General features: G+C 43.2%; 1 protein-coding gene across 1 annotated transcript in view; it reads right to left on the bottom strand.

Annotated features, from left to right (window-relative positions):
* Nucleotides 1-7256: 7256 nt before the first annotated feature.
* Nucleotides 7257-23015, bottom strand: part of HTR4 (5-hydroxytryptamine receptor 4) — an 89260-nt gene continuing 73501 nt past the window's right edge. The window contains exon 7 of the mRNA XM_017822855.1: nucleotides 7257-10123. Within this exon, the coding sequence (XP_017678344.1) occupies nucleotides 10036-10123 (88 nt within the window). The 3' untranslated portion in view covers nucleotides 7257-10035. The remainder of the gene's footprint in view (nucleotides 10124-23015) is intronic.

Genomic DNA, 23015 nt, shown 5'->3' on the forward strand with positions numbered 1-23015 from the left:
CAGAGTTACCAGCCTAAAAAATGACACTTCCTGTGGTAAAAGCCCTAGAGCAGGTTGGTTTATACCATTATATAATTTTGCACATGGTAATGATTGTGATTCTCTGAACTTTGGTGTAAATGTGATTAATGGGGATTTCTATGACATTTAGCTCTGTAGAACTGAAGAGGCAAAACTGCTCAACACAGCAAAACCAGTGTTGGTTTTCTCTGCATCTGTCCCTCTGTGGAAGTTCTTGAGGTAATGTGGAACTTGAAATATATGGAATAAGAGGAAGAGAATGGTGGGAGCAGCAAGAGATTTGGTATAGCATTTTCTCACACCTGCTTCCTACTCTTAACTGGAGGTGGAGCACTAAATACCAGATGAGTGAATGTTGTTCAGTTTGCTTTAATGCAGGATCAGAGTTAATGATTTAGTTATAACATATTTAACCATAGATAATATATTCAATGACATTCAGACAAAACATAATTGTGACCCTTTCTAGGAGTGTTTCAAGTAATGTGAGTCATTGATTCAGTCATGTTTACCATTTTAATACAGGAAAATGTTACAGAGTTTCTAGAGTATTGCACCAGATCTCCATCTGGTATCTCTTAACTTCAGCATTTTGAAGAAGTATTTATACAAATAATGTTTATTTATATTCAATATTTCTGTAAGCAGTTGAACCTTGCAGTAGTTTTAGCTTCTTAAAACATTACTCCCATTTTACACATAGTGGTGATGTAGTGACTTCATTCACTCTGTGTCCTGAGATCTAGGGGTGATTGAGGATCTCGGATAAGACCGGGGAACCTGCTCTCTTCAGTGTCTGAAATTGAGGAAAGGAGCAAAGCAGAGGAAAATAATTATTTTCCTGCACAACCTTTGTTAGTTAAATATATAAATAATTATTACTGGGACCTGGATGGGTATAGTTGGACCTGAGCAGGAGCTGCTGCACAAACTATAATTTGCTCACCAGTTTGGCTTCAGTGGTGATGTGCTGGGCGTGAGCATGTCCTCAGGGCTCTGCCAGCTCCAGATGAAATGCTGTCCCAGGGCTAAGGGCTGGAAATGCCTTCAGTTGTTTTCCACCCTGAAGAGCAAAGTTGCCATTTGGGTTTCTGGTTTGTTGGTCTGTGGATCCTGCACCAAGAGCTGACATCAGCCCCAGTTTGCTGGTGGGGCAGGGGTGTTATGAGTGTTTTCTCTTGCAGGTTCTTATAGAACTATAGAATAGTTTGGGTTGGAAGGGACATTGAAGCTCATCCAGTTCCACCCCTTGCCACAGGTAGGGACAACTTCCACTAGTCCAGGTTGCTCCAAGCTCCATCTAACCTGATCTTAAACATTTCCAGGGATGGGGCAGCCACAGCTTCTCTGGGCAACCTATGCCAGAGCCTCACCACTCTTACAGGGAAAAATTTCTTCCTAATATCTAATCTAAGCCTACTCTTTCAGCATGAAGCCATTCCCCCTTGTCCTGTCACTGCAGTTCCTGGTGAACAGTCCCTCTCCCGCTTCCCTGTAGCCCCTTCAGATACTCAAAGGGGCTCTGAGGTCTCCACACAACCTTCCCCTCTCCAGGCTGAACAGCCCCAACTCTCCCAGCCTGTCTCCAGAGGCAGGAGAGTTCTTGATCCTCTTATGATTTTAGTGGCCTGCTCTGGACTTCTTGATTTTGTCACCTGCAGAGGCTTAACTACATCAGAGACCTGTCAGCAAAGAGTGAGGGCAGAGAAACCAGGTACCGACCACGTGCTTCTCTCGGATTTTTTCACAGCACCCCGTCCCTTGCCACGCGCGTCCCTTCTGTGCAGGACTGGGGCCCTCGGATTTGAGTTTCCAGCTCGTTCTCCGGTGCAGTCCCTCTGGAAGGGTCCGCACAGGGATGCGGGGCCCGGCTGGATGCGAACCCCTCGGTGGGCGGCAGGGGGAGCTCCCGCCCCGGCCGTGCGGGACCCCCGGGCCGGGCGTCCTGGGGACACCCTGGGGGGACAGAGGTGGTCCCGACACACCGACCTGGCTGTGCCCGACCGCCCCCAGCTCAGGGTACACGGGGACACCCCGGGGGGACAGAGGTGGTCCCGACACACCGACCTGGCTGTGCCTGACCGCCCCCAGCTCAGGGTACACGGGGACACCCCGGGGGGACAGAGGTGGTCCCGACACACCGACCTGGCTGTGCCTGACCGCCCCCAGCTCAGGGTACACGGGGACACCCCGGGGGTACAGCTGCCAGGTCGTAAAGGGATTTGATCTTTTGTGTCTGAGCTTCCCCGTCTCTGCATTTTGTTTGTTTTGGGCAGTCTCTTGTTCAATTGCCACGGCAAGGGAGGTTTTCCGTGGGCCTGCACAGTCGTTAAACGTTTCTCAGGGAGCATCCCAGATGTCTTCTGTCTGACATCTTCAGACAGGCTTCCCTCTTCACACTGCAGTCTGGCCTGACTCCTCTCGTTTTTCTCTGGCAGGAGGACAGGCTGCTGTCACTGCACATAAGGTGACTGAGTGATCCTGCTCTGCTCTTCTTTCTGCAACACAGAAAACTCCAGCTGGGGCTTTTAGCTTTGCTGTGCTCCTGTGTGGCAGCTTTGGGCTGAACTATGAAATCCATTTAGAGCCCACTTAACAAACAGTGATATTTGCATCTGGATATATAAGGAAGCTGTTTGCTAGAGTTCAAAGGCAGCTTTGCAAACATTTAATCTGATAGGTATGGAAAATGATAAAGGAAACTCTGATATGGCTGTATCACTTCTGTCCCCTGCTTCCTTGACGTGCTTCACATTCATGTGCCTTCAGGGAAAGGATTAAATAGGAAGGATTATCTTCCCTAGGTTAGGTCTGACTCAACAACATATTTCCTGGGTAGGTTATATCTTTGTTGGATTTATGTGCCTCTAGTGCAGATGAACCAGTCAGAGAGGTGTCCTTTTACAGTCAGTGAAGAGAAATGAGCACTTAGAGGGCCTAATTCAGCTAGGCAAAGGTAGGTATTGATTAGCTCTCCACTAATTGGGAAATGAGTCTGAGGTGGCTTGTGCCACTGCAGGCAAGTGCTGGAACTGCTTTGCCCACAGCAAGGAGGGTTAACAGCTCCTCCTGACAGAGGATGCAGTGATCCCAGCTGGGAGATGCTCAAGTGCCTGAGAAATGTCATCTAAACAGAGAGTACAGAAGGTAAATAGATAAAGGAGAAAGTGAGCTTGGGAGGGTAGAGAGGAGCGTGAAACATTGTGTTCAGAGGTGGGCACTATGCTGGTTCTTGCTTTTTTTCTCTGATTTAAGAGAAAGACAAAATCACTCTTTGGGTCTTTTAAAGGATTTTGAAAGTGTGTTTTTATTCAAGGAAAAGCTATAAGGAGTTGATGGTAGAGACAGGAATGTTGCCTCTACCCTCACTCTGGTTTCTGAGCTTTTCAGTGTTTTAGAAGCAACTACAAACTCCATACCTTGACCATGATTCCTGCTAGTTCAAGCCATTCAAATTTAATCCCTTGTCAGGGGGACGACAGAGAAATTGTACGGACATGTGTGCACTGCATGTGATAACAGGACAGCCAAAACTAGTGCCCATCAACTGGAGGGTTTCCATCAGCTCATTAACAGTCACTGGGTGCTGAGAGGAGATTAACTGGTTTTTGGTTTTGTTTTTTTTTATTCAGGAAGATTTAATCTATACAAAAATTGAAAAAATGAAAAGCTTTTGTATATTTTTATTGAGTTCATATTAGTAGAAGAAAACAACAGATTTCTCGCCTTTTGTCATGGTAGTACTCAGAGAGAGCTCAGGAAATCAAATGTGGAGAAAAAGATGGGATCTTAAACTATGGAGGGATTTACAGCTGACAGTTACAGAATGAAAATGCTCTCCTTGGCTTCAGCATTTACAAAGATGGGTGAGGAAAACTCTTCAGAATGACTCAGAGTCTGCCGTGTGTGGGCTGCCTGCTCCAAGAAACCATCATTTGGCTGGAGCTGTTCTGTATTTTTCATCTGTGCTAAGAATTAAATGGACACGATTTGGACCCAATGGGTTGGTTCTGTTGCACACTATTAAGTCAGGCTGACGTCAATAAATGCCTTAAATATCTTTTGATTCTTCCTTATCTTTGCTGAGCAAAGACATTTTGGAGTGTATTCCATTCTGAAAGCCACAGTCCTTTGCTGAGATGATCTTTAGGATGAAGATATTTGTTAGTAATACCTAAATTGGGAGGTATTTTGAGTTGTGCAAAAACATCTAAGTACAATGAATATGCTGTTACTGATTATTCACAGATCCCATTTAGGGACAGTGGGGGAATGTAGGGTAAAATAAAAACCATTTTGAAGTGTGCTGAAGTCAAAGGCAAGGTGAGTATAATTTAGCTCTCTCAGCTCTGACTCATGTTCAGGTTTTTTGTGGTTACCTAACACATTTCCAATATACATTCTCCCCCAAGTGTCCTTTGTTATAACAGAGACTCATGGAGGACCAGAGTTTGCCAAAAGAGACTCTCTGCAGCAAGGGATTTGTGCTATTCAACATCAAGGTGACTCTAACAATGGTTTTCATGGCTCACATGAGTCCATTTGGATTGCACTGTTCCTGCAAACCAGACCAGCACCACAGTGCCCCCTCCAACCTGGGACTCCTTCAGGTAACGTGCCAGGCCAAGGTAGGGCTCCTGTGACTGCAAATAAATCGTAACTAGAAATTAAATAAGCTTAATAGGACAGAACCTCTGTAAGCAAGAGCAGAGGGACAGTCAGGACCAGGGCAGTGACTGTCCCCCTGTGCTTGGCACTGGTGAGGCCACACCTCACGTGCTGTGTCCAGTTCTGTGGCCCCTCACAGCAAGAGAAACAGTGAGGTTTCTCTTCTCCTGGGTCCAGAGAAGAGAAAGGAGCTGGGGAAGGCTCTGGAGCACCAGGAGCGACTGAGGGAGCTGGGGGAGCTCAGCCTGGAGAAAAGGAGGCTCAGGGGGGACCTTCTTGCTATCTACAACTCCCTGACAGGAGGGGGGAGCCAGGTGGGGGTCAGGCTCTGCTCCCAGGGAACAAGAGAAGACAAGAGGAAGTGGCCTCAAGCTGTGCCAGGGGAGGTTCAGGTTGGACATCAGGAAGAATTTCTTCACTGAAAGGGCTGTCAGGGCTGTCCCGGAGGTGGTGGAGTCCCCATCCCTGGAGGTGTTTAAGGAATGACTGGATGTGGCACTCAGTGCTCTGGGCTGGTTGACAAGGTGGGGATCGGGCACAGGTTGGACTCAATGACCTTGGAGGTCTTTTACAACATTAATGATTCTGTGATTCCAAATAAGGGCTTCCCACACACCTCTACAACTGTCCCTCAGATCCAACACTGCCACTCCCTCAGTTCCCACTGTGAGCCCCTTCTCAACTCTGCTCACACACTGCACTACCATGTACTGGGGTGTAATGCAGATGGAAGCTGTGGCCTTAATTTTTAAGCCACTGTGGTAAATGTTTTCACTTCTTCCTGTGTGTATACAGGCATCAGATCCTGCAATAGGAGCAGGTCACATTGTACATTTCTGCATTAAATTAAAAGGGTTTTCAGAATTTACTGAAAACATTTTGCTAATTGTTCTACTGAGATAGTTTCTACTTTTTTTTCCACTGACCTCTCCAAGATTAAAAACTGAAGATATATTCAGTGTTGAAAAAACTGAAGGATAAATGTGGAAGGGACGTTTCCCCATAAGGATTCAGCTGCCTGCATGGTGTTTATGAGCATGACCTGCTGGTACTCTTGGGCTGCAGCCATATCTCCATACATCTCACTAAGCAACACAGCTGCTGCCTGCCTCAAGCACTGACATTTACAGAGCGTGTATCATCCAGTTATTGCTTCACATCCCTCCAGACAGTCTTAAACATCAGCTAATTAAATGTATGGCCTCTTCTGCACCCTTCCTGGGAGCTTCTGTTTGGTGAACGCTGCTTCCCATTGGTGTCTTGTTTATTACAGCTCTGAATTTTACTTTGCAGCACGACTCTGTCTGTCTGAGTAAACTGAGTATTGGAAACATGGGAAGCTGGGCAGTAGGAAGAATGGCTCAGCTCATGGGGATATGCACCCTGACACTGCTCAGGGCCTACTGGCACACAGATTTAGCCTTAGGCTATGTTTTTGCCTTTGGAAGGAGCCAGCCTGTCACTCTGCTTCCCTCTTTCAGCACAAGCAACCCAAATGCATCTTTGAATTTCCTTGTCTGAGCCCATGCCCTGCTATCAAAAGTCATGCAAGATCCTAGAAATGCTTCTGGAGCCTACAAAAATGCAGAAATATGGGAATACAACTGTGTTGACAGATCTGCCTCCTGAAGATAGTTTAGCAAAGACCCAGCCAATTTCTCATTAGTTCTCTGTTCTGCCAGCACATTACCTCTGGCGAGAAGTGTCAGGAGTTGTAATCCAAGAAAACAGCTCCATCAGGCACCATCCTTAACGCTTCCAAGGCTTGCTGCATTCCAAAACATGTAAAGTGTTCCCAGACCATAAAGTGCTGGTGTGATCACTCACTGATGAGTACTAGCATATTTATGTGAAGAAATAAATACATGGTTATTAGAGTGAATCTGTGAAAGGTGGCTGGAAAGAGATGGAAAGGAAGGAAGAAAGAAGCTTCCTTTTTTAGTCAGATTCACTGGGAAACTCAGAGAAACAGCTGCACAAAATAATGTTTGACTCCCTGTTTGTAAATGCCTGTCTTGAGCGTGGTGCCCAGAGCAGTGAGAGCTCCAGGGCAGATGTGAGAGATCAGGTGGGCACAGCACAGGTAAGGGAGAGAGAGGGAGGGCTCAGAAACAATCAGTGGGGAGAAAGAGCCAGTGTCTGAGAATTTGGTGCAGGAGGCAGGATTGTTCTGGTAGATAACAATTAGAAATGGGTATTACAATCCAAGGGCTCATCAGTATTTTCACAGAGTCATTAAGGTTAGAAAAGACCTCCAAGACCATCGAGTCCAACCTGACTGATCCCCACCTTGCCAACCAGACCAGAGCACTGAGTGCCACATCCAGCCATTCCTTGAACACCTCCAGGGATGGGGATTCCACCACCTTCCTGGGCAGCCCATTCTAATGTGCGGGAGCCCTTTCAGTGAAGAAATTCTTCCTGATGTCCAACCTGAACCTCCCCTGGCACAACTTGAGGCCATTCCTCTAGTCGTCTTACTTGTTCACTGGAAGCAGAGCCTGACCCCCACCTGGCTCCACCCTCCTGTCAGGGAGTTGTAGAAAAAGCAAAGAAGGGCTGGATTCTCCCTCCCTGTTCTGGCTGTTAGAGTGTCTTGGAAGGCAAGAAAGTGTAACTTGGTCACATCATGTGTTTTGAGTGAAAACAGCCAAGAAATGAACATGAGCTGGAGTTCACTTCAGTGCACACAGAAGATTTTTTATTTTTAGAAACAGCCAATGCATTACACATTATTCAGCACAGGCAAAGGCTCTGACACCACCAGCCAAGAGGGTCAATGGGAAGCTAAACTGAGAGGCTGAAGGAGCAGCCACCTTTAGCAAAGGAAATTGAGTCTGGGTCCTTTCTGTGAGACAGCTCCTTTTCTAGAGAATTTCTACCATTACTGATGACAGACAACGTCATTTGCTGGGTTCACAGAAGCTTTGCTGAGATTATTGACTTACTAAGCAGGAGCTGCCAGGTGGTTCATGACAGGTTTGCTGAGTCCAACAAACAGTTTGTCAGAAATGACACAAGAACGTGGACATTTTGTGTTTGGTTTTTCATTCAAATACAGTGTTTGGAATTTTTTTCCCATCACAGCTGTTGACCATTTTGGCTAGTGAGCTACTACTCCCATCGATAGAGCCCATTGATAGAATGTTGCCTGTGAGGAAATTGCCCTGTTGAGGAGTTAATTTTAAATTAAGAAGAGATATATTACTAATGCACATAAAAACATAGGAGAAAACAACACTTCAAGGACAACAGCAGAAACAAAAAACACCATTACTGTAGCATCCCCATGCTGCTGATTCCAGATCACTCCAAGAAATTTCACACCAATATTTTGATGCCTTTTAATGGGGACAGAGAAAAGCTTAGGATTTCTCTAAGAAATTTGACACTTGAGGTGAAACCAAGACAAACTGTTCTGCAGCCTCATGTACCCAAATCCTGACATAACCAAAGTGAGCAGTCCCACGGAGGGTGAGGATCACAGGACTCAAGCAGCCCTGGATGGATTTTTTTCCAAATTTTCAATAATGACCTTTCTTTTTTTCACTCTCTGCTCTGTTTTGGTGTCCACAGTAGAGCTGTTTTGGAAACAAAGCCCTGTAAAAACAGGTCATTGCCAAACAGGTCCTAATGATGAACCAGGAGCACTTTCCATGAAAACACCAACAGTTTGTCTCTTTCTAACTGCCAGCACTTCTCTGCTTTGGTAAGTGTCTGGTCTTCTAATTAGGGCTATTTCTCCCCCGAGTCCTTTTGAAACCTAAAGGAAAATGCTGTGAAGTTTTGTCAGTGAGTTTTATGTGGAAGAAGTTTTAAAGAAGTCAGACACCATGGCAGGGAAGCCACTTGTTTTTATCATGCACAATTTTTTTCCTACTGAGCAACATTTTTGTTTGTTCAAAGCAGGATTTGTCTGTTTATAGTAAATACCTGTCACATAGCAACAGAAATATTACTAAATAATAATACATATAATGTTAAGCTCCTGGGTCTAGAAGCTTTTAATGAAAAAAACACATGTTCCTGATAAAAAATAATAAATAATGTCACCTTTTCTATTTACATTAAAAATAGCTGTACATGATTACACAATATAACAAAGTACAAGTTTATTTTCTAGGCTCAGGGTGGCATCTCTGGGTTTGATCTTCATCTAAAAAGGGTAGAGCCTCATAGTCTTGATCCTGCATATTTCCTACTGCATGAAGATCATTCTCCCAAAGTTGTGAAGTCTACGGCCTTGCTCACCCTTTCCATGCAAAGGTGGAAGCAGCTCACAAGGAACATGGCAACATCTACATGCAGGAAGCAGCTGAGGACTCAGATCTTTGCAAGCAGATGTGCATATGGTGATATTTGAAAATCTTGAAACTTCTTGCCTCAACTGGAAGGAAACCGAAACAAATACAAAAATAAAGGTGGAAAATGGAAGTGGGAGTCTCTCTCCCTAATGTAGCTAGAAAAGTTTATTAGATGGTGTAGTTTTCAAGATGGCACTTAGTGATCTATTACAGACTGACTGTCTCTTGGCCAACCTTTCTTTTGGGTCGGAATGCCTAAAGTTTGCTCAAGTGAGCACAGCACTGGCAGCTTGCCTGGGTTTGAGGGCCATATCCTGTCCACTGGCCTCCAAATGGCAGAGGATGGGTAAGACTTTGGGCCCATGGGCTGGACTGGAGCAGTGCTGGCAGGGCCCTGTCAGAGGTGAGATGTCTCTGTAGGTCCCATTCCAGCTTGTCAGGCTTCCACCAATGAACGTGGCCAGGAAACACAATAAAAGCATTTACAAAGCTCTGCAGGGTTGAGTGAACCAGCAGCTCGTGCTGACCCTTCACCAGTAGCTATAATCAAAGGGCAAATGTTCCCCCTTATTTTGCTGAAGAAAACATAGTGCTGTTTCTCCCCCGACCATCCAGTCACCACGGGCAGGATCTCGCACAGATAAAGCAGGGCTTTAGTCTCACATCCTGATAGGGCTTCAGCCAGACCTTGTGATCTCTAAGACTGCAGGACAGAGAGATGACTTGTACAGAGAGGGCAGCTGGAAAAGGAGAGCAGAAGTCCCTTCACTGAGTGGTTTGTATTTGTTTTGTGTCCTTACGTTGACAGGAATCACCCCCTCCTGGAATAAAGCTGTGGCATAGCCATGGTCCAGCCATCCCTGCAGGTACAGGAGTCTTGTACCTTCCATCCATCTCACAGCTGGACACCCATGTGAAGTCAGTGTAGGAGGCACCATGACAGTGCAGATGAATGATTTTTCAACAAGTCCTGCTGTCCGTGAATCCTTTGGATATCCTAAAAGGTTCTTTCAGCTGGACCATTCCTCTGTTAGGACCATGACTAGAAACAGGACTCTTGGGATTCAGGGTCGTTGTGGATGGGAAGCTTCTCATGTTCCTGATGATGCCCATTGCGCAAAACAGTGTACCTGGAAGTGGAGAGACATAGAAATTGGTTAGTGCCAATTAAAAGGACCTGATTACCTGCTTATGTAAAATGAGTTCTTGAAAACCCCAAAGTACATCTTAAGACAGAGCATCTTCCAAATATGCAGATCCCACATAAAGCAAAGCAAATTCCTTCTTTGTTCCAGGACAGGACACCAAATCTTTGGTTTGAAGCAGTCAAGGCAAACCCTGAAAACCAAGAACGTGCTGAGTTTCATGTGTCTAAGGTGAGGTGGATGAGAGGAATCCAGACAAAGGAACTAAAAAACACTGATCACCTGTGGGTGGACTGAGCTGAAGGCACTTCAGTTAATGTCTTCAGTTCAAGCATTTAAGGAATCATTTGAGACTTGCTTGGGGAGGGAATGTTGCTTAAGATGAAACCAAGACCAACATTCCAGGGCATTTCCACTTAAAAAAGACAGTCATCTCAGTCTAGGGCCAATTCTAGCATGTCTTATCAAACCAGTGCTGTTCGGGTGTTAAGTCCTTTGGAGGTATCATGACCTTTATGATATTTCTCCAGGCTTTGGGCCAGATATGGAAAACCAGAATTGAGCTGTAAGAATTCCATGTTATCTCTTACCCTGTGCCTCATCTACCAGCCCATCTCCTGCTGCTCATCCCAATGTGGCTCTCTGAACAGGACTGTTGATTGAATCTGCTGGTGAAATGCAACTGTTTTCCCTAAATGGTGTGCAGTGCTTTGCAGGAATAAGCAGATCTGAAGTGATAGCAAAACTGTTGGCTAACTGGAGTAAAACTAATCTAATCATTCTTGCTTTCAACCCCCCTGAAGGGTACAGAGCAAACCAAGTATCTTCCCTTGGCAGTCTGTTTAATTTAAACTAAAGCTGAACTAAACCATCCTCTGAGTAGGTCTAGAAGGAAAAAGCTGCAAAAATAACTGTAAAAACATATTTTTCCCTTGTTCAAATGCATATAATGGAAATCAGGTCTCTGTTAAGACTTTTCTCCTGAATGTTTAGACATGTAGATATGTTATTTCTCTTAGTAACAAACATCCAAGACATACCTGAAATATCTGTATCACAATAAAGATAAAAAAGAAAAAAGCCCAAGAAAATAGAGGAATATATCAGTTCTCTTCTTGTTAGCAGAGTGAAGTACTATCAGCCTTAGGGTTTGTCTGAATAATCACTAAAAACAACCAGGAACTTTTTCTACATGTTTGTAAACTGATATTGTGACATCAGTTTACTTGGTGTTATTACTTAGGATGCATCTCTTTCTCAATCACTGAGCATTTTTGGGACTTATGCTCCTAACTGAGGTGCTTGGAATGCCACTGAAATGTCTGAAGTAGATGATTTGAATATCCTACCAATTATGTATCCGTTAGCTCCAGGAGATTAGGCATGGCCTCAAAAAGAAAGCCAGGGTATGAACTGTACTGCCTGTCTGTGTTTGCTCTGGTGATTATTCCTGCAGAAATTCACCCTTTAATGTACTAGATGCTGGTTTTCAACACAGCCAGGCTTGGTTGATTTATTGCAAGTCACTGTATGTGCAAATGTATCCACTGAACATGCACCCTTAATACTCCAGTTTTAATAAGGATAATAAATTTAGAAATCAACTTTAAATAAGGATAATAAATTTTAAAAATGTGCTCGTTCTCCCAACAAATTACAGACTTGATGCAAGAAACAAGAAAAGACATTTTGCGTCTAACACTGAACAGACACTCCGATGAGATGACCATGAAGAATACAAGTCATAATGTAGTTTTAATTTGATATACCAAGTCAGACACGGGACACTGTGTGAGATGATCCACCAAGGAGACCTCTGGCATGGCAAAGTCTCTGCTACTAATGGGGATACAGAGGATGAGAGCCAGGAGACCCCCTGCTCCATCAACAGGGCAGACATAGCTCAGAGCAACTCAAGACTTGCTCAGCAGCACAACAGAGACTGAAAGCTCACTTCATACAGGATATCCAAAGAGCCAAACCTTCCTTGTTCTTCTGCAGCAGTCAGAAAGTGGTGCAAGATCAGCAATAGCAGGTGATGCCGTTTGTTACAGAGATGCATTAAGCTAAAGAGAAGTCATTAAGATGTCCCGGGATCTCGTGTGGCACAAAGTGTCTATCTGAAGCCTCTGGCAGTTGTTAGCTCAACACTTCCAGCTGTTTACCCTGTGGGGAAAGAGGACTGGTAGGAGAGGAGGAAAGAGCATTCCTACACAGGGTGGAAAAGCTGCTCTGCAGGGTGATGGCTTGCTCAGGTTCTGGCACATCATTTGTAAAAACATTACCAGCATCTCCAGGAATCTGTTAAAGGAGTCCTCTGCTGATGAGCTTTTGTGTTACCTGGGTTGTTTTCTCATGCTGCAGTTTTCCCCTTCAAATGGAAGTTCAAAGCTACCTGCCAGTTGCAGAGCACCAACTTAGTGTTGGATAAAAGATGGGATTATAACAGCCCTGCTTTTGTTCACATCCCCACGACTTAACTGATCTGCTCCCTGAAAATACAACTCATTTTTCAGGCATCAGACTTACTGCAAGCAAGTTTCAGAGAAAAGGCACAGCTACACCTGAAACTCAGTGTTGCCTCACTCCAGGAACACACACCTGATATGCCTCAGCTCCCACCCCGTGGAGACACCAAGGATTTATCTCACAATGAAAGGAGAAAACAGCACTTGAACCCTCCATGTGTGGGCTGAATGTTTCAATAGAAACAACGAGGTAGGTTTGAGTAATGAATACATCTGAGGAAGCCATAGTATGCGAGCAGGAAAAAAAAAAAAAAACAACAAACATTAAAAGGTTTAAATGCATTAAATAAATTATCAGCAGCAAATTAGTTGCTCAGCTTTCCTCCCTCTAATGGGTCCCTTCAGCGGGATTTCTACATGCTGGCACATTAAACCACCAAGCTCAATTACAAATTGAGGCCCCTGCCCTCTGCATCTGACTCCTCCCAGAACTGGGGACAGTGTTCCAGTCATTTCCCCCAAGGCTTTACTCAGATCACAACCACCACCCAGCAGTAAAGCCCTATAACTGAAAGGCATTGCCACCCCTAAAGGGACCTGGTGGAGACTATTCCCTACTCGCCAAATGGCACTTTGTGATGATGGCCAATTTGGAGATAATTGCTTCTGCATCTCCCACTGTTTCTGAAAGTCCAATGGACTCTTTAATTAACTGGTTGGATTAGCTCTCAGCACAGGAGGTTTTACGGCCCACGACCAGAACAGGGAGCTCCAGCATTATTATGGGAACTCAGCAAAAGCCAAGGAAAAAACACCAAGGGGGTGCAGTGGCTGCTTACTTTCATTCCCTGCAGAGCTATCTCTAACACCAAGTTGAACAATTTACTAAGAAAGCAAAGCCAAAAAATTGCTGGTCTCTGGCTCCCTGAACTGTAACGAAAACCACTCATCGCTTTCCCACAGCCTGGGGTCTCCTGATGAGCTCGTTAGGTGGGAGAAGAGCCCGACCCCGCCCAGCTCCAACCTCCTTTGAGGGAGTTGTAGACAGTGGGAAGATCTCACCATCACAAATAAACTGAATGCCCACAAGTGCCCCAGCAGGGCAAAGCTTTCAGCTGCACTGAAGGAGGGTGATGGGAGGAAGCCACAGCCATCCCAAAGCTGCTGTAGGTACACAGCTGCCTTTGGTGTACAGGGAAAGGATTTTTAAACAGAGAGCAGTTTCCATTATTAATCTCTTCCTTTTCTGGACAGGCAAAAGGTGGTTCCTGTTGTCCTGACATTCACTGAAGACTGAGGTGAGCTTTTGCAGTTGGCCCTGGGCTGGGTTTTGTGCAGGGGAGGTACAAGAGCTGTTAACTCTCTGCTCCCTGGGACTTTTGCCATTTAACCCATTCCCCTTCTGATCAAAAAATGAAGGTCTCATTGTCAATAGGTACAGAAGAGATTTTGCAGACATGTCCAGACACTGAGAAGTCAGTGTTTCTGCAGAAGCAGGGATGGGTGGGTGAATTTATGGTGTATATGTCTGTTACTGGTACTGCCAGGGTATCTTGGGTCTCAGCTGGGTGCACAAATGGCTACAAAGTCTGGGGAAGTTTAGACATGAACTGTGCAAGAAGCTGATAAGCACCAAGTTTCATTATGTTTGCAAATTTTTTTTTATAATTTTATATTATAAATGCAAATTAATTACTGCTAGAGTTTATAAATACCCCTGGTAATGCAAGAATAGAAGAGAAAATCCTTGTGTCAAATTCTGTGCTGTTCTTAGTTGTTCACATTACACTGTTTGAAGCCTGTAACACACTTCACTACTGGCTGCAACAGTGACCTCAGGGATGACCTGTACTATGAGAGTCTCCTCCTGGTCCCATGCTCACACAGTGCAGGAAAATTACACCTAACTGAAATGAAACTGTGATCCTTGGACATCCCTGTCCTGGGATTTGGGGTTTGTTGTTGCCAATTCATTGGTGACACCTTACAGGACTGATGGAAGGAACCTGGGCGTGGCAGAGTCAGGCAAGGAGCAAGTTTCAATTGTGGCATTCTTAAAAATCTAAACTAATAAGAAAAGAAATAATCCTGCAGGTTTCATGGCATTGAAACTTTTCCCAAGTTTGTGCCAGGTGCTATTTGCAACTCTTGTTATTTGCAGGAGCACCCAATAAACACTTGTTGGGAATAGAAGAAGGTAAGATGTTATTTTGTAAGATGTGATAAACTGTGAAGAGAGTCCCATTTTTAATAATGGGATTTACCATTATTATGCTCAACCACTTAATATGGTAGAATTTAGAGTTTGCACATAGGCAGAAGTTGGCTGGGGCCACCTTTTACGTGGAACTGAGCTTCCAAACTGAATGAAGAATTTAAACTTTTCTTAGATTTGACATTGCATTGGTCCACAATTTATCTTTCCCTGCATCTTTCTTTCCCAGCTGCAAAGCTCCTCAGTGGTTTCCCCTCTGGAATATATTCAGCACCACTATTCAGCTCCACACTCAATATCGTGTCTTTTTCTCAAAGCTCCGTTTCTTTCAGACAAACTTAGAAGAGAAAGAACAAATAACTCTCTTTGATATCAAATTGGGATTAGGGTTAACAATCACTTGGCAGAGGAGAGCAGGTTATTTTAATGAATACATCACTCTGAAATAAGCCTTTCACCATCTGTTCAGTTCCATAATTACAAATGCAAACAACATAATTCATAAATGCACTATAAAAGAGAGGGGAAGAGAGAACGGCTTAAGATGACTGTTTGTTAGTTATCTCAGACAGTGATGCATCTGCTTACTTTATTCCTGTTTCAGCAGCAGGCAGAAAAGAGTCTTTTATTTCTGTTATTTTATGGCAGTCACTAACTGGTAAACTATTGCCTGTAGATGATGGAGGTGCTGCTCAGTGCAGGACAGTGTCTGGTTGGCATCATTATTTCCCCGTGTCTATGATGGAACCACACAGGGCAGATCACACAGACTGAATCCCAATGGTCCAGGAATAAAATGTGAGCATGTTTTTCAGAACTCAGGAAAGAGCCTGGAGTGGTTTCCAGGGATACAGGGGCTCCAGGTAAAGACAACAATCCTATTGTCTCCCTGAAAAGATACTTTTGACATTTTGGGAAACTGTGAAATCTTGAGAAACAGTCAGAAAATTGAGAAGAGTGTAAACATAAAATCCAGGAATCTCTGGAATTCACTCTTTTAATCTATGATATTTTTTCACTTTAAAAGAAGAAAACAAAATTTTAAAACCTGAGATACACAAAATGTCAAAAGGAAATGTGAATAAAATATGTTGTTCTATTTTCATTTTCTGTTGAAAAAAATGAATACACATAGGCCAAATCAAATGTAATTTCACAAAACATTTGCTTTTAATACAGCTGCATATTAAATTTTCATGAGAGGAGTGTAGAATTTTCCCTCTATCTCAATTACCAGGTTCATAGACTCCATAAAATTAAAAGCTTTCCAGTAACTCTGTAAAGTCTGGGCTGAATGAGTCATGATTCCAGCCACTAAAGTGAACTTCTGCATTTGGCCATCAGTAGAAAATCATTATAGCAGAATAAGAAGAATAGCCCCTACCTACTCACCATCATTCCTGGGGCAAAATAGGCCAGAAATTAGAAACTCTTTTGGTTGAATGTGTATCAACATTGCTGAACAACATAAACCAATTTGATATGCCATGCTGCAAAATTAGCAACAGATCTAATCCTTTGAGGATGAAGAGCTCCTGTTGTTTGGTTGTGGGTTTCTCACTTATTCTGAGATGAGCAAGGTGCTTCCAAGATTTCTTAGCCATAAGAAATGCAGTCCTTGGAGAAAACATGGGTAAAATGCACAGAAATACCATCAAAATTCAATTTTCCCATTGCAGCTGAATGGTAAAAATCCAGATCTTGGGAAAACATTTGGATTGCTAAATTATTTATATGGCTCTGACAGCAATGTTGATTTAAAGTCCTTTGTAGTCAAATCTAAATACAAATTTGTCTCTGTCTCATGACAAGTGTTTATTTTTTCCACTCTTGAGCAGCTGTGCTGAATATCTTAATTATCTTTAAGTCAAATAATGCTGTTCAGACCTTGTGAGCTGGAATTAAGCCCTCATCATTTTTTACTAAGTTTCAGTTTGAGGTTTTAGAAACATCTGTCTCCAGCCTACATAATGCAGCCTCCCCTATATTTTGTAAGACTTCTATGTGCCTCCTCAGATTTAAAATTAGCAGCCAGTTCTCCAAGTAGGCAAAGCCCTTGAATGAGAGAAACACAACACTGGGATAAAAAAAAAAAAAAAAAAAAAAGACTTTCTTTGTCTCTGACAAGTCACAGGAAACACAGAAAGCACCTATCAATATGTTTGTTTCTCTCCTTTCTTTTTCCATTGTTCCATCATCCCTGAAGGATGAAGCTCACCTGTTCTCCCACTCTTACAAACCAGCTCTGGCTGCCACTTGCTTTAATGACCTGCAGCTCCAGGACACGTTCCCAGACCATCCTGGTCACACATGGCCACAGCATTCCCACACAGATCCAGGGAAGTCACTGGAGCTACACAAGGGATTACTGCAACAGTGCCTGCTGGGTATGTGACTGCACTGACACACCAGCACTGCTGCTTTAGGCTGATGTACAAAACTAATGTTCATCTATTTCTTTCTGGCAAACCAAGACTGAAATCCCCTCCAGTTCCTTTGTTTTTGTATTTAAGTAGATGCAGATCTTTTTTAAGGAGCATGTTTAAATGTGCAGGCGAATAATAACCTGAAATACGATTTTGAAATGAAATGTCAAAACACTTCAGCATCTTGTTTCCTTTTTGTTTTCTCCTGCTGAAAACATTTGCTGCATTTGACCCGATCAGTTTGTTTCCCTCGAACGGCAAGTGCTCATTTTCATCTTTCTTTTTTTAATTCCTTTTATTGCCAGGCTCTATTAATGAATTTCACAGATTAGCCACTGTGGTCCTTTCCAACTCCCTCACTTTGATTGCTGAATTTGACCACTGTTTTCTCTTTTCCCAGTCTCCTTATGCTTCTTCTTGACCTGGATGATGTTTATAATTTTCCTATTTCCCACTGCAGGATGTCCTGCTCAGCTTTAGCTAAAGGCCTTGGACTTTGGGTATTATGAACAAAAATACCCTTGGACTTGGGTATTATGTGACAACAACTGGTGATGAAAAACATCAGATCCACACAGCAACCAAGCTGATGGATCAGTCCAGAGCTGCTAACTTCTTCCATTATAGATTTCCTTGTTAATGTTGTAAAAGTTGGTGTTTCCACATGAGAAAAAGCAACTTGGGCACTGAAGGACAGAAATTAAGCTAACTTTAAAATCAGTTAAGGAGCTATTTGTTTTCAGTGAGCAAAATCCATTTGCTAATTATAAACACCAGGGTAAACAAGTAAGCACATGAGAGAGGCCATTCAGTGTCACATTGTGGAAAATGAGCACTTTCCCCGTTTTCTCACATTAACTCTCTATTTCCATTTCTCTCTCGTTAATGTTAAGCTTGGCACTACATTATATGCTCTAATTAGCTACAGATTTTGGCCTACAGTTCATTTTTTGCACCGTAATTAATGCAACATTCATAAGAGGCTCAAATCTGATAATTAGGAGAGCACTTGGAAGTGTTCAGACACGTTAGAAATACACAGCAGCACATTAAGAGCAGTTCATAACTACCCACAGATGGGATGGCTCATAATAGGCTTCTGGTTTTAAGTAAGGTGTTTCAATTACTGAAATACAAGCAGGATCAATTAATAATATTCAAATGGAAGATAATGATTTTTTTTTTTAAATGGAGGTTTCACCACTGGTATAATAAGACCTTTCATTTGTTAGGAAAAAAACCCACAAGCCATTTGTCAAGACTGTGGAATGAAATAGTGAAAAAACCACTTGGGGCTGTTTCCTTGTGCAGTGTTCATATCTTAAGGCACCTAAGGGGAAAAGCTGAAAAATATATTTTCTGGTAATGTAGTAATGGCACAAAAACTAAATAATAAAACCCCCAGTTAAATAACAGTTAATTTAATCACAGTGAAAGCAAATAACAAAAAAAAACCCAGACCAAAATTAATAATAAAGATTCTTGTTGGTGCCTTTAACATCTCAATTAGTTGAGATGTTGTAGGTTAAGTTGTAGTAAGTCTTACAAACTTAAGGTGAAGTTTATTTGGCTGCCTTTCCTTAGCTTTCCATCGTGTTCCCAGGGAAGGACAGCTCAGAGAGCAAGCACCATACTGTGTTGAATGGAAGTTTCCTCTTCTCTTTCCTTCTGACTCCAGGTTTTTCAACTAATATTTCTATGATACACATTAAGTAGCACATTCCTGACTTCAGGCTGTTTCTCTCTGACAACCCACTGGGTACGAATTCATAAAACTTTACCCGTCATATCATGAAAAATATTAACATGGCAAAATCTTAACTAGTCATATTTTGCAAGCATTCTGTTAAGAATAAAAGTCATACCACAGATGGGGGCATGGGAAGTAGGTGCTTAATTTGAGTAAAATCTCCATATTCTCCTCCATACAGCCCTGGTTGGATCGATGCACACCAGGTTTCCTGTCGGTGCACTGAGGGCAGCAGACCCTCCATGCTCCCCATCCTACTCTGCTCCCTCATATTGACTCCACTTGCAAACATTAATTCCCTTCATCGCTTTCATAGACAGTTTCTTCTCATTTTTAGCTTGGTTAAACCAGGTCCCAAGCCAAGCCAGTAAGTACATATTGCTGGCTGGCTGTGTGTTCATTCCCCTGTTCTTCAGGAAGGATGATGCTTCCTTTGCTCATCCACCTTCCCTGCCAAGAGCTATTTCACAGTCAGGATGGATCATCTTAAGGAGTGTACTGGGGAGGACAGGAGGTGCCTTTGACAGCTTCTTCATTTTGATGTGATTCAGAGGTTGCTAAGTCCCCATTTTCTGTCAGCTCTATCCCCAAACATCCTGTGCTCGTAGCCTGTTATCTGACTTCAGCCTTTCCAATCTCAACAGGAGTTGTTCCCGGACATCTGCTTGTGAGGATCTCGTATAAGAGATGCCAATTACTGCTCCCCTCTAGGCTCAGGGACCCTCTGAACTTCTGTGTGCAACAAGGACCTAGGGAAAACATTTTCTCATCAGAGCATCCTAATGAGCAGAACTTCATCTCTCCTGAAGATGTCCAAAAGAAAAATGTCAAGCTCAGTCTGAACATTTGAATACGCCATGTCCAAGGATGCTTCTCCAAGTGTCAGGAGAGGCAAAAATCTGAGGATTTGCACAGCTGCAAAAAGCTTATATTTTTGGGGGGAGGATGAGAGAAACCCAAGAAATGAGGGATCATAATCAAGCAGATATTTATTCTCTGGTGGGATTCATAGAGTAAAAACAGCCCTCAGCAATTCTTTTTGAGATTGTTCCTCAGAGAAATGCCTTGTAGATTGGAACATGACACTTTAGAGCTGCATTGATCGATGTATTGATTTTGATCACAGGAGGAGGTAACTTGTGCAATCAAAATATCTGGCAATCACCTGGGAGAAATGCACACAATAATCACTGATCAAGTCATATTCCTTCCCCTGCTGACACAATTAAGTTTGCAGTTTCCTTGCAGAAATACAAGGTGGGAAAATTAAGTTTCAGGTGAAACCAGTCATTTATTCTACTTGACATAAAATGAAATGCTGCCAGAAAACAATCAAAAATATTTTATGAATATTGAGTCTTTGGGTTGACTCAGCCAAGTTTGAGTCCTTTAAGCATATGTGAAGCTCTGAAGTTTGTTGGAATGGGACTGTGGAATACATATTTTCACTGGCATTCAAGTCACATATCATAGTTACACCTGCAAGTGACAGAGAACAACCCCAACAGTGGGCACCTAAATCTGAATGCTGGCAAGACAGATCATAAATATACTTGTCATTTGTGCTGTGGCAACAGTTACTGTATGATTTAAATATCACAATTCAGAATCAAGAGAGCAATATGCTCAGATGGGACAAATAAGCACAAAGTCACCAAATCTTATGCCAAATTCTGTTCTGTAAGATCAGCTTTATCAAGGTTTCACTCCTAAGCACGGGTACAACCACTCTCACAGCACAAGCAGTTCAGAAAGCCCATGAACCCAGAACATGCCTGGAAAGAAGAGGGGCTGTCCCAGCAAGCCTCAGGTACAGAATCTCCCTTGGATCCACAGATAAAACTTCTCCCTACACGAGAATTGTTATTAGAATTTCTTTAGAGTTTACCTAACACAAGAAATATCGGTATTTGATTTAAACAAAGAATATTTAAAATGTAAACCCGAAAACAGACATAAGGAAAGCAAAACCCCAGCTGTGTTTTTCCTCATTTTATGCTGGTTTAGGTCCCTCGGCCTTAGTCAACAAGGTTATTTTGGTCAGGTTTGCTTTACAGGGCGGGACCTGGTCCATGTCCATGCAGCATTTTCCCTGACAACATTTGCTCACCTGGCTGAGCTCTGCCCGTCTGTAACTAATGGCATCTCAGAGCCTGTGGCTGCCCAAGGGATTCCCAGGCTGAAGGAGGATGTTTAAAGAGAAAAATGCTGCTCTGACAGTCAAACACAGCTGTGAAAACATGCTGGGCATATTCCGGTAAGGACCTCAACTTTTTTTTCCGAGATCAGGTGGTGCCTTTTTGTTCTGTTTGCAGTTGAGAATATCTGCATGTGCTGCCTGGGAGGTCGATTCTTTCAGGCAGAGCTGTTTTCCTGGGCCAGGCTGGTCACAGAAGTAGCTTCTTTTCCCTCTCACATAATGAATCTCTCACTGGTGGCCCCAGGCCTTCAACCTATGGACCCGATGCCCACAGCACCACAGTCCTACACTGTGCAGTAACTCAGATACTCCACTGAACCCAGCACTCTGTGTCTCTTTGTGTTTGTACCCGTGCGTGTAAAACCCTTATTTGTATATACCTACTGTTAACATGAGGCTATTTCTGTTATTTTGTGCTTTCTTCTAGTCCTTCTGCAGATATGAATATCTTTCAGGGCCACAACAACTGGCAGACCCTCCCTGTCCATTGTTTTATATATTGCCTTCAAATCTGAAGTGCAGAAGCAAACAAATAAGTTCAAACTTCTGAAGGTTGTGCCATCCCCTTTCCTCAGTTGCCCCTGGGCCTCTCTATTTTCTGCTTCAGAGGAGACAACATAGTCTATAAATCTCCACCTCAGCCTCTGCTTTGGTAAATAAATGCTGCTCAAATTTATGTTTGTTCCTTCTTGAGGAAAATAAAAGCAATGATACATGTAGCAAATGGAACAGAAAATTGCTTTTCAGCCATCAAGTTTCAAATGTAACTGACTTAAGTTTTGGCTCTACTGCAACAATCAGGGTCCATCCTCTTAAAAAATCAACCCAATTTTTACCTACAATCCTGTGTGTTAGTTGAGGCAACCTAAGATGCACTTTGCCCAATGATTTAGCAAATGGCTTCAAACTGAGGGTAGGGTTAGATTGGATATTAGGAAGAAATTCTTCCCTGTGAGGGTGGTGAGGCCCTTGCACAGGTTGCCCAGAAAAACTGTGGCTGCTCCATCCCTGGAAGTGTCCAATGCCAGGTTGGATGGGGCCTGGAGCAACCTGGTCTAGTGGAAGGTGTCCCTGCCCATGGCAAGGGCGTGGAACTGGATGAGTTTTAAGGTCCCTTCCAACCTAAATCATCCTATGATTCTATGACTAAGAAATCAAGAACACACTAATCTAGCTGTTGTCTCGGAGAGGGCTTGTAAGGGAAATCTTGTGTATCTTTTGGTGTGCTACTGAGCCTCCAGCCATCCAGGTATGAACTCCTCCCTGTTTCACAGACATGCCTGTGTTTGGTCAGGAGAATGGGTGTGTTCCAGGGGCTAAACCCAACCTCTTTAAACAAACTTGCTTGGGGAGGCTGCCATCACAGTGCTTCTGAAAAACAAAGTCTGTGCTTTCATGAATCCAGCACGTCACAGCCACTTTGCTGAGCCAGTTTTGAATTGCTCAGTTTCATCTTCTCCAGCTGTAAATCATGTTGCTTAATTAATCTTAATTAAGTGTTGTGGGCATCTCTCGAGCTCAGTTATCTCTTTATTTAATTACAGTAACATACCATATAATGTTCTCTGTTTGATAGGATGTTTTGCACAATAGTTTAATCCAGAAGCTGAAAGAATTAATTAGTTCTTAGAATATGTCTCCAAACCGGTGGCCAAGTAAATGGAATATTTGTCACAAATGCCTGGACTCGTTAGTCATCGGAATCTATTACTGATATTGCACACATAGACTCAGAAACACATTTCCTGGTGCTGGGTTTTCAGATCTCTGTGGTCTCTTCTGAAGTAGAAATCAGACTAATGTTGAGTATCTGGCATT

The sequence above is a fragment of the Lepidothrix coronata genome, unplaced genomic scaffold, assembly GCF_001604755.1.
Source record: "Lepidothrix coronata isolate B3197 unplaced genomic scaffold, Lepidothrix_coronata-1.0 Scaffold100, whole genome shotgun sequence".
Taxonomy (NCBI): Eukaryota; Metazoa; Chordata; class Aves; order Passeriformes; family Pipridae; genus Lepidothrix; species Lepidothrix coronata.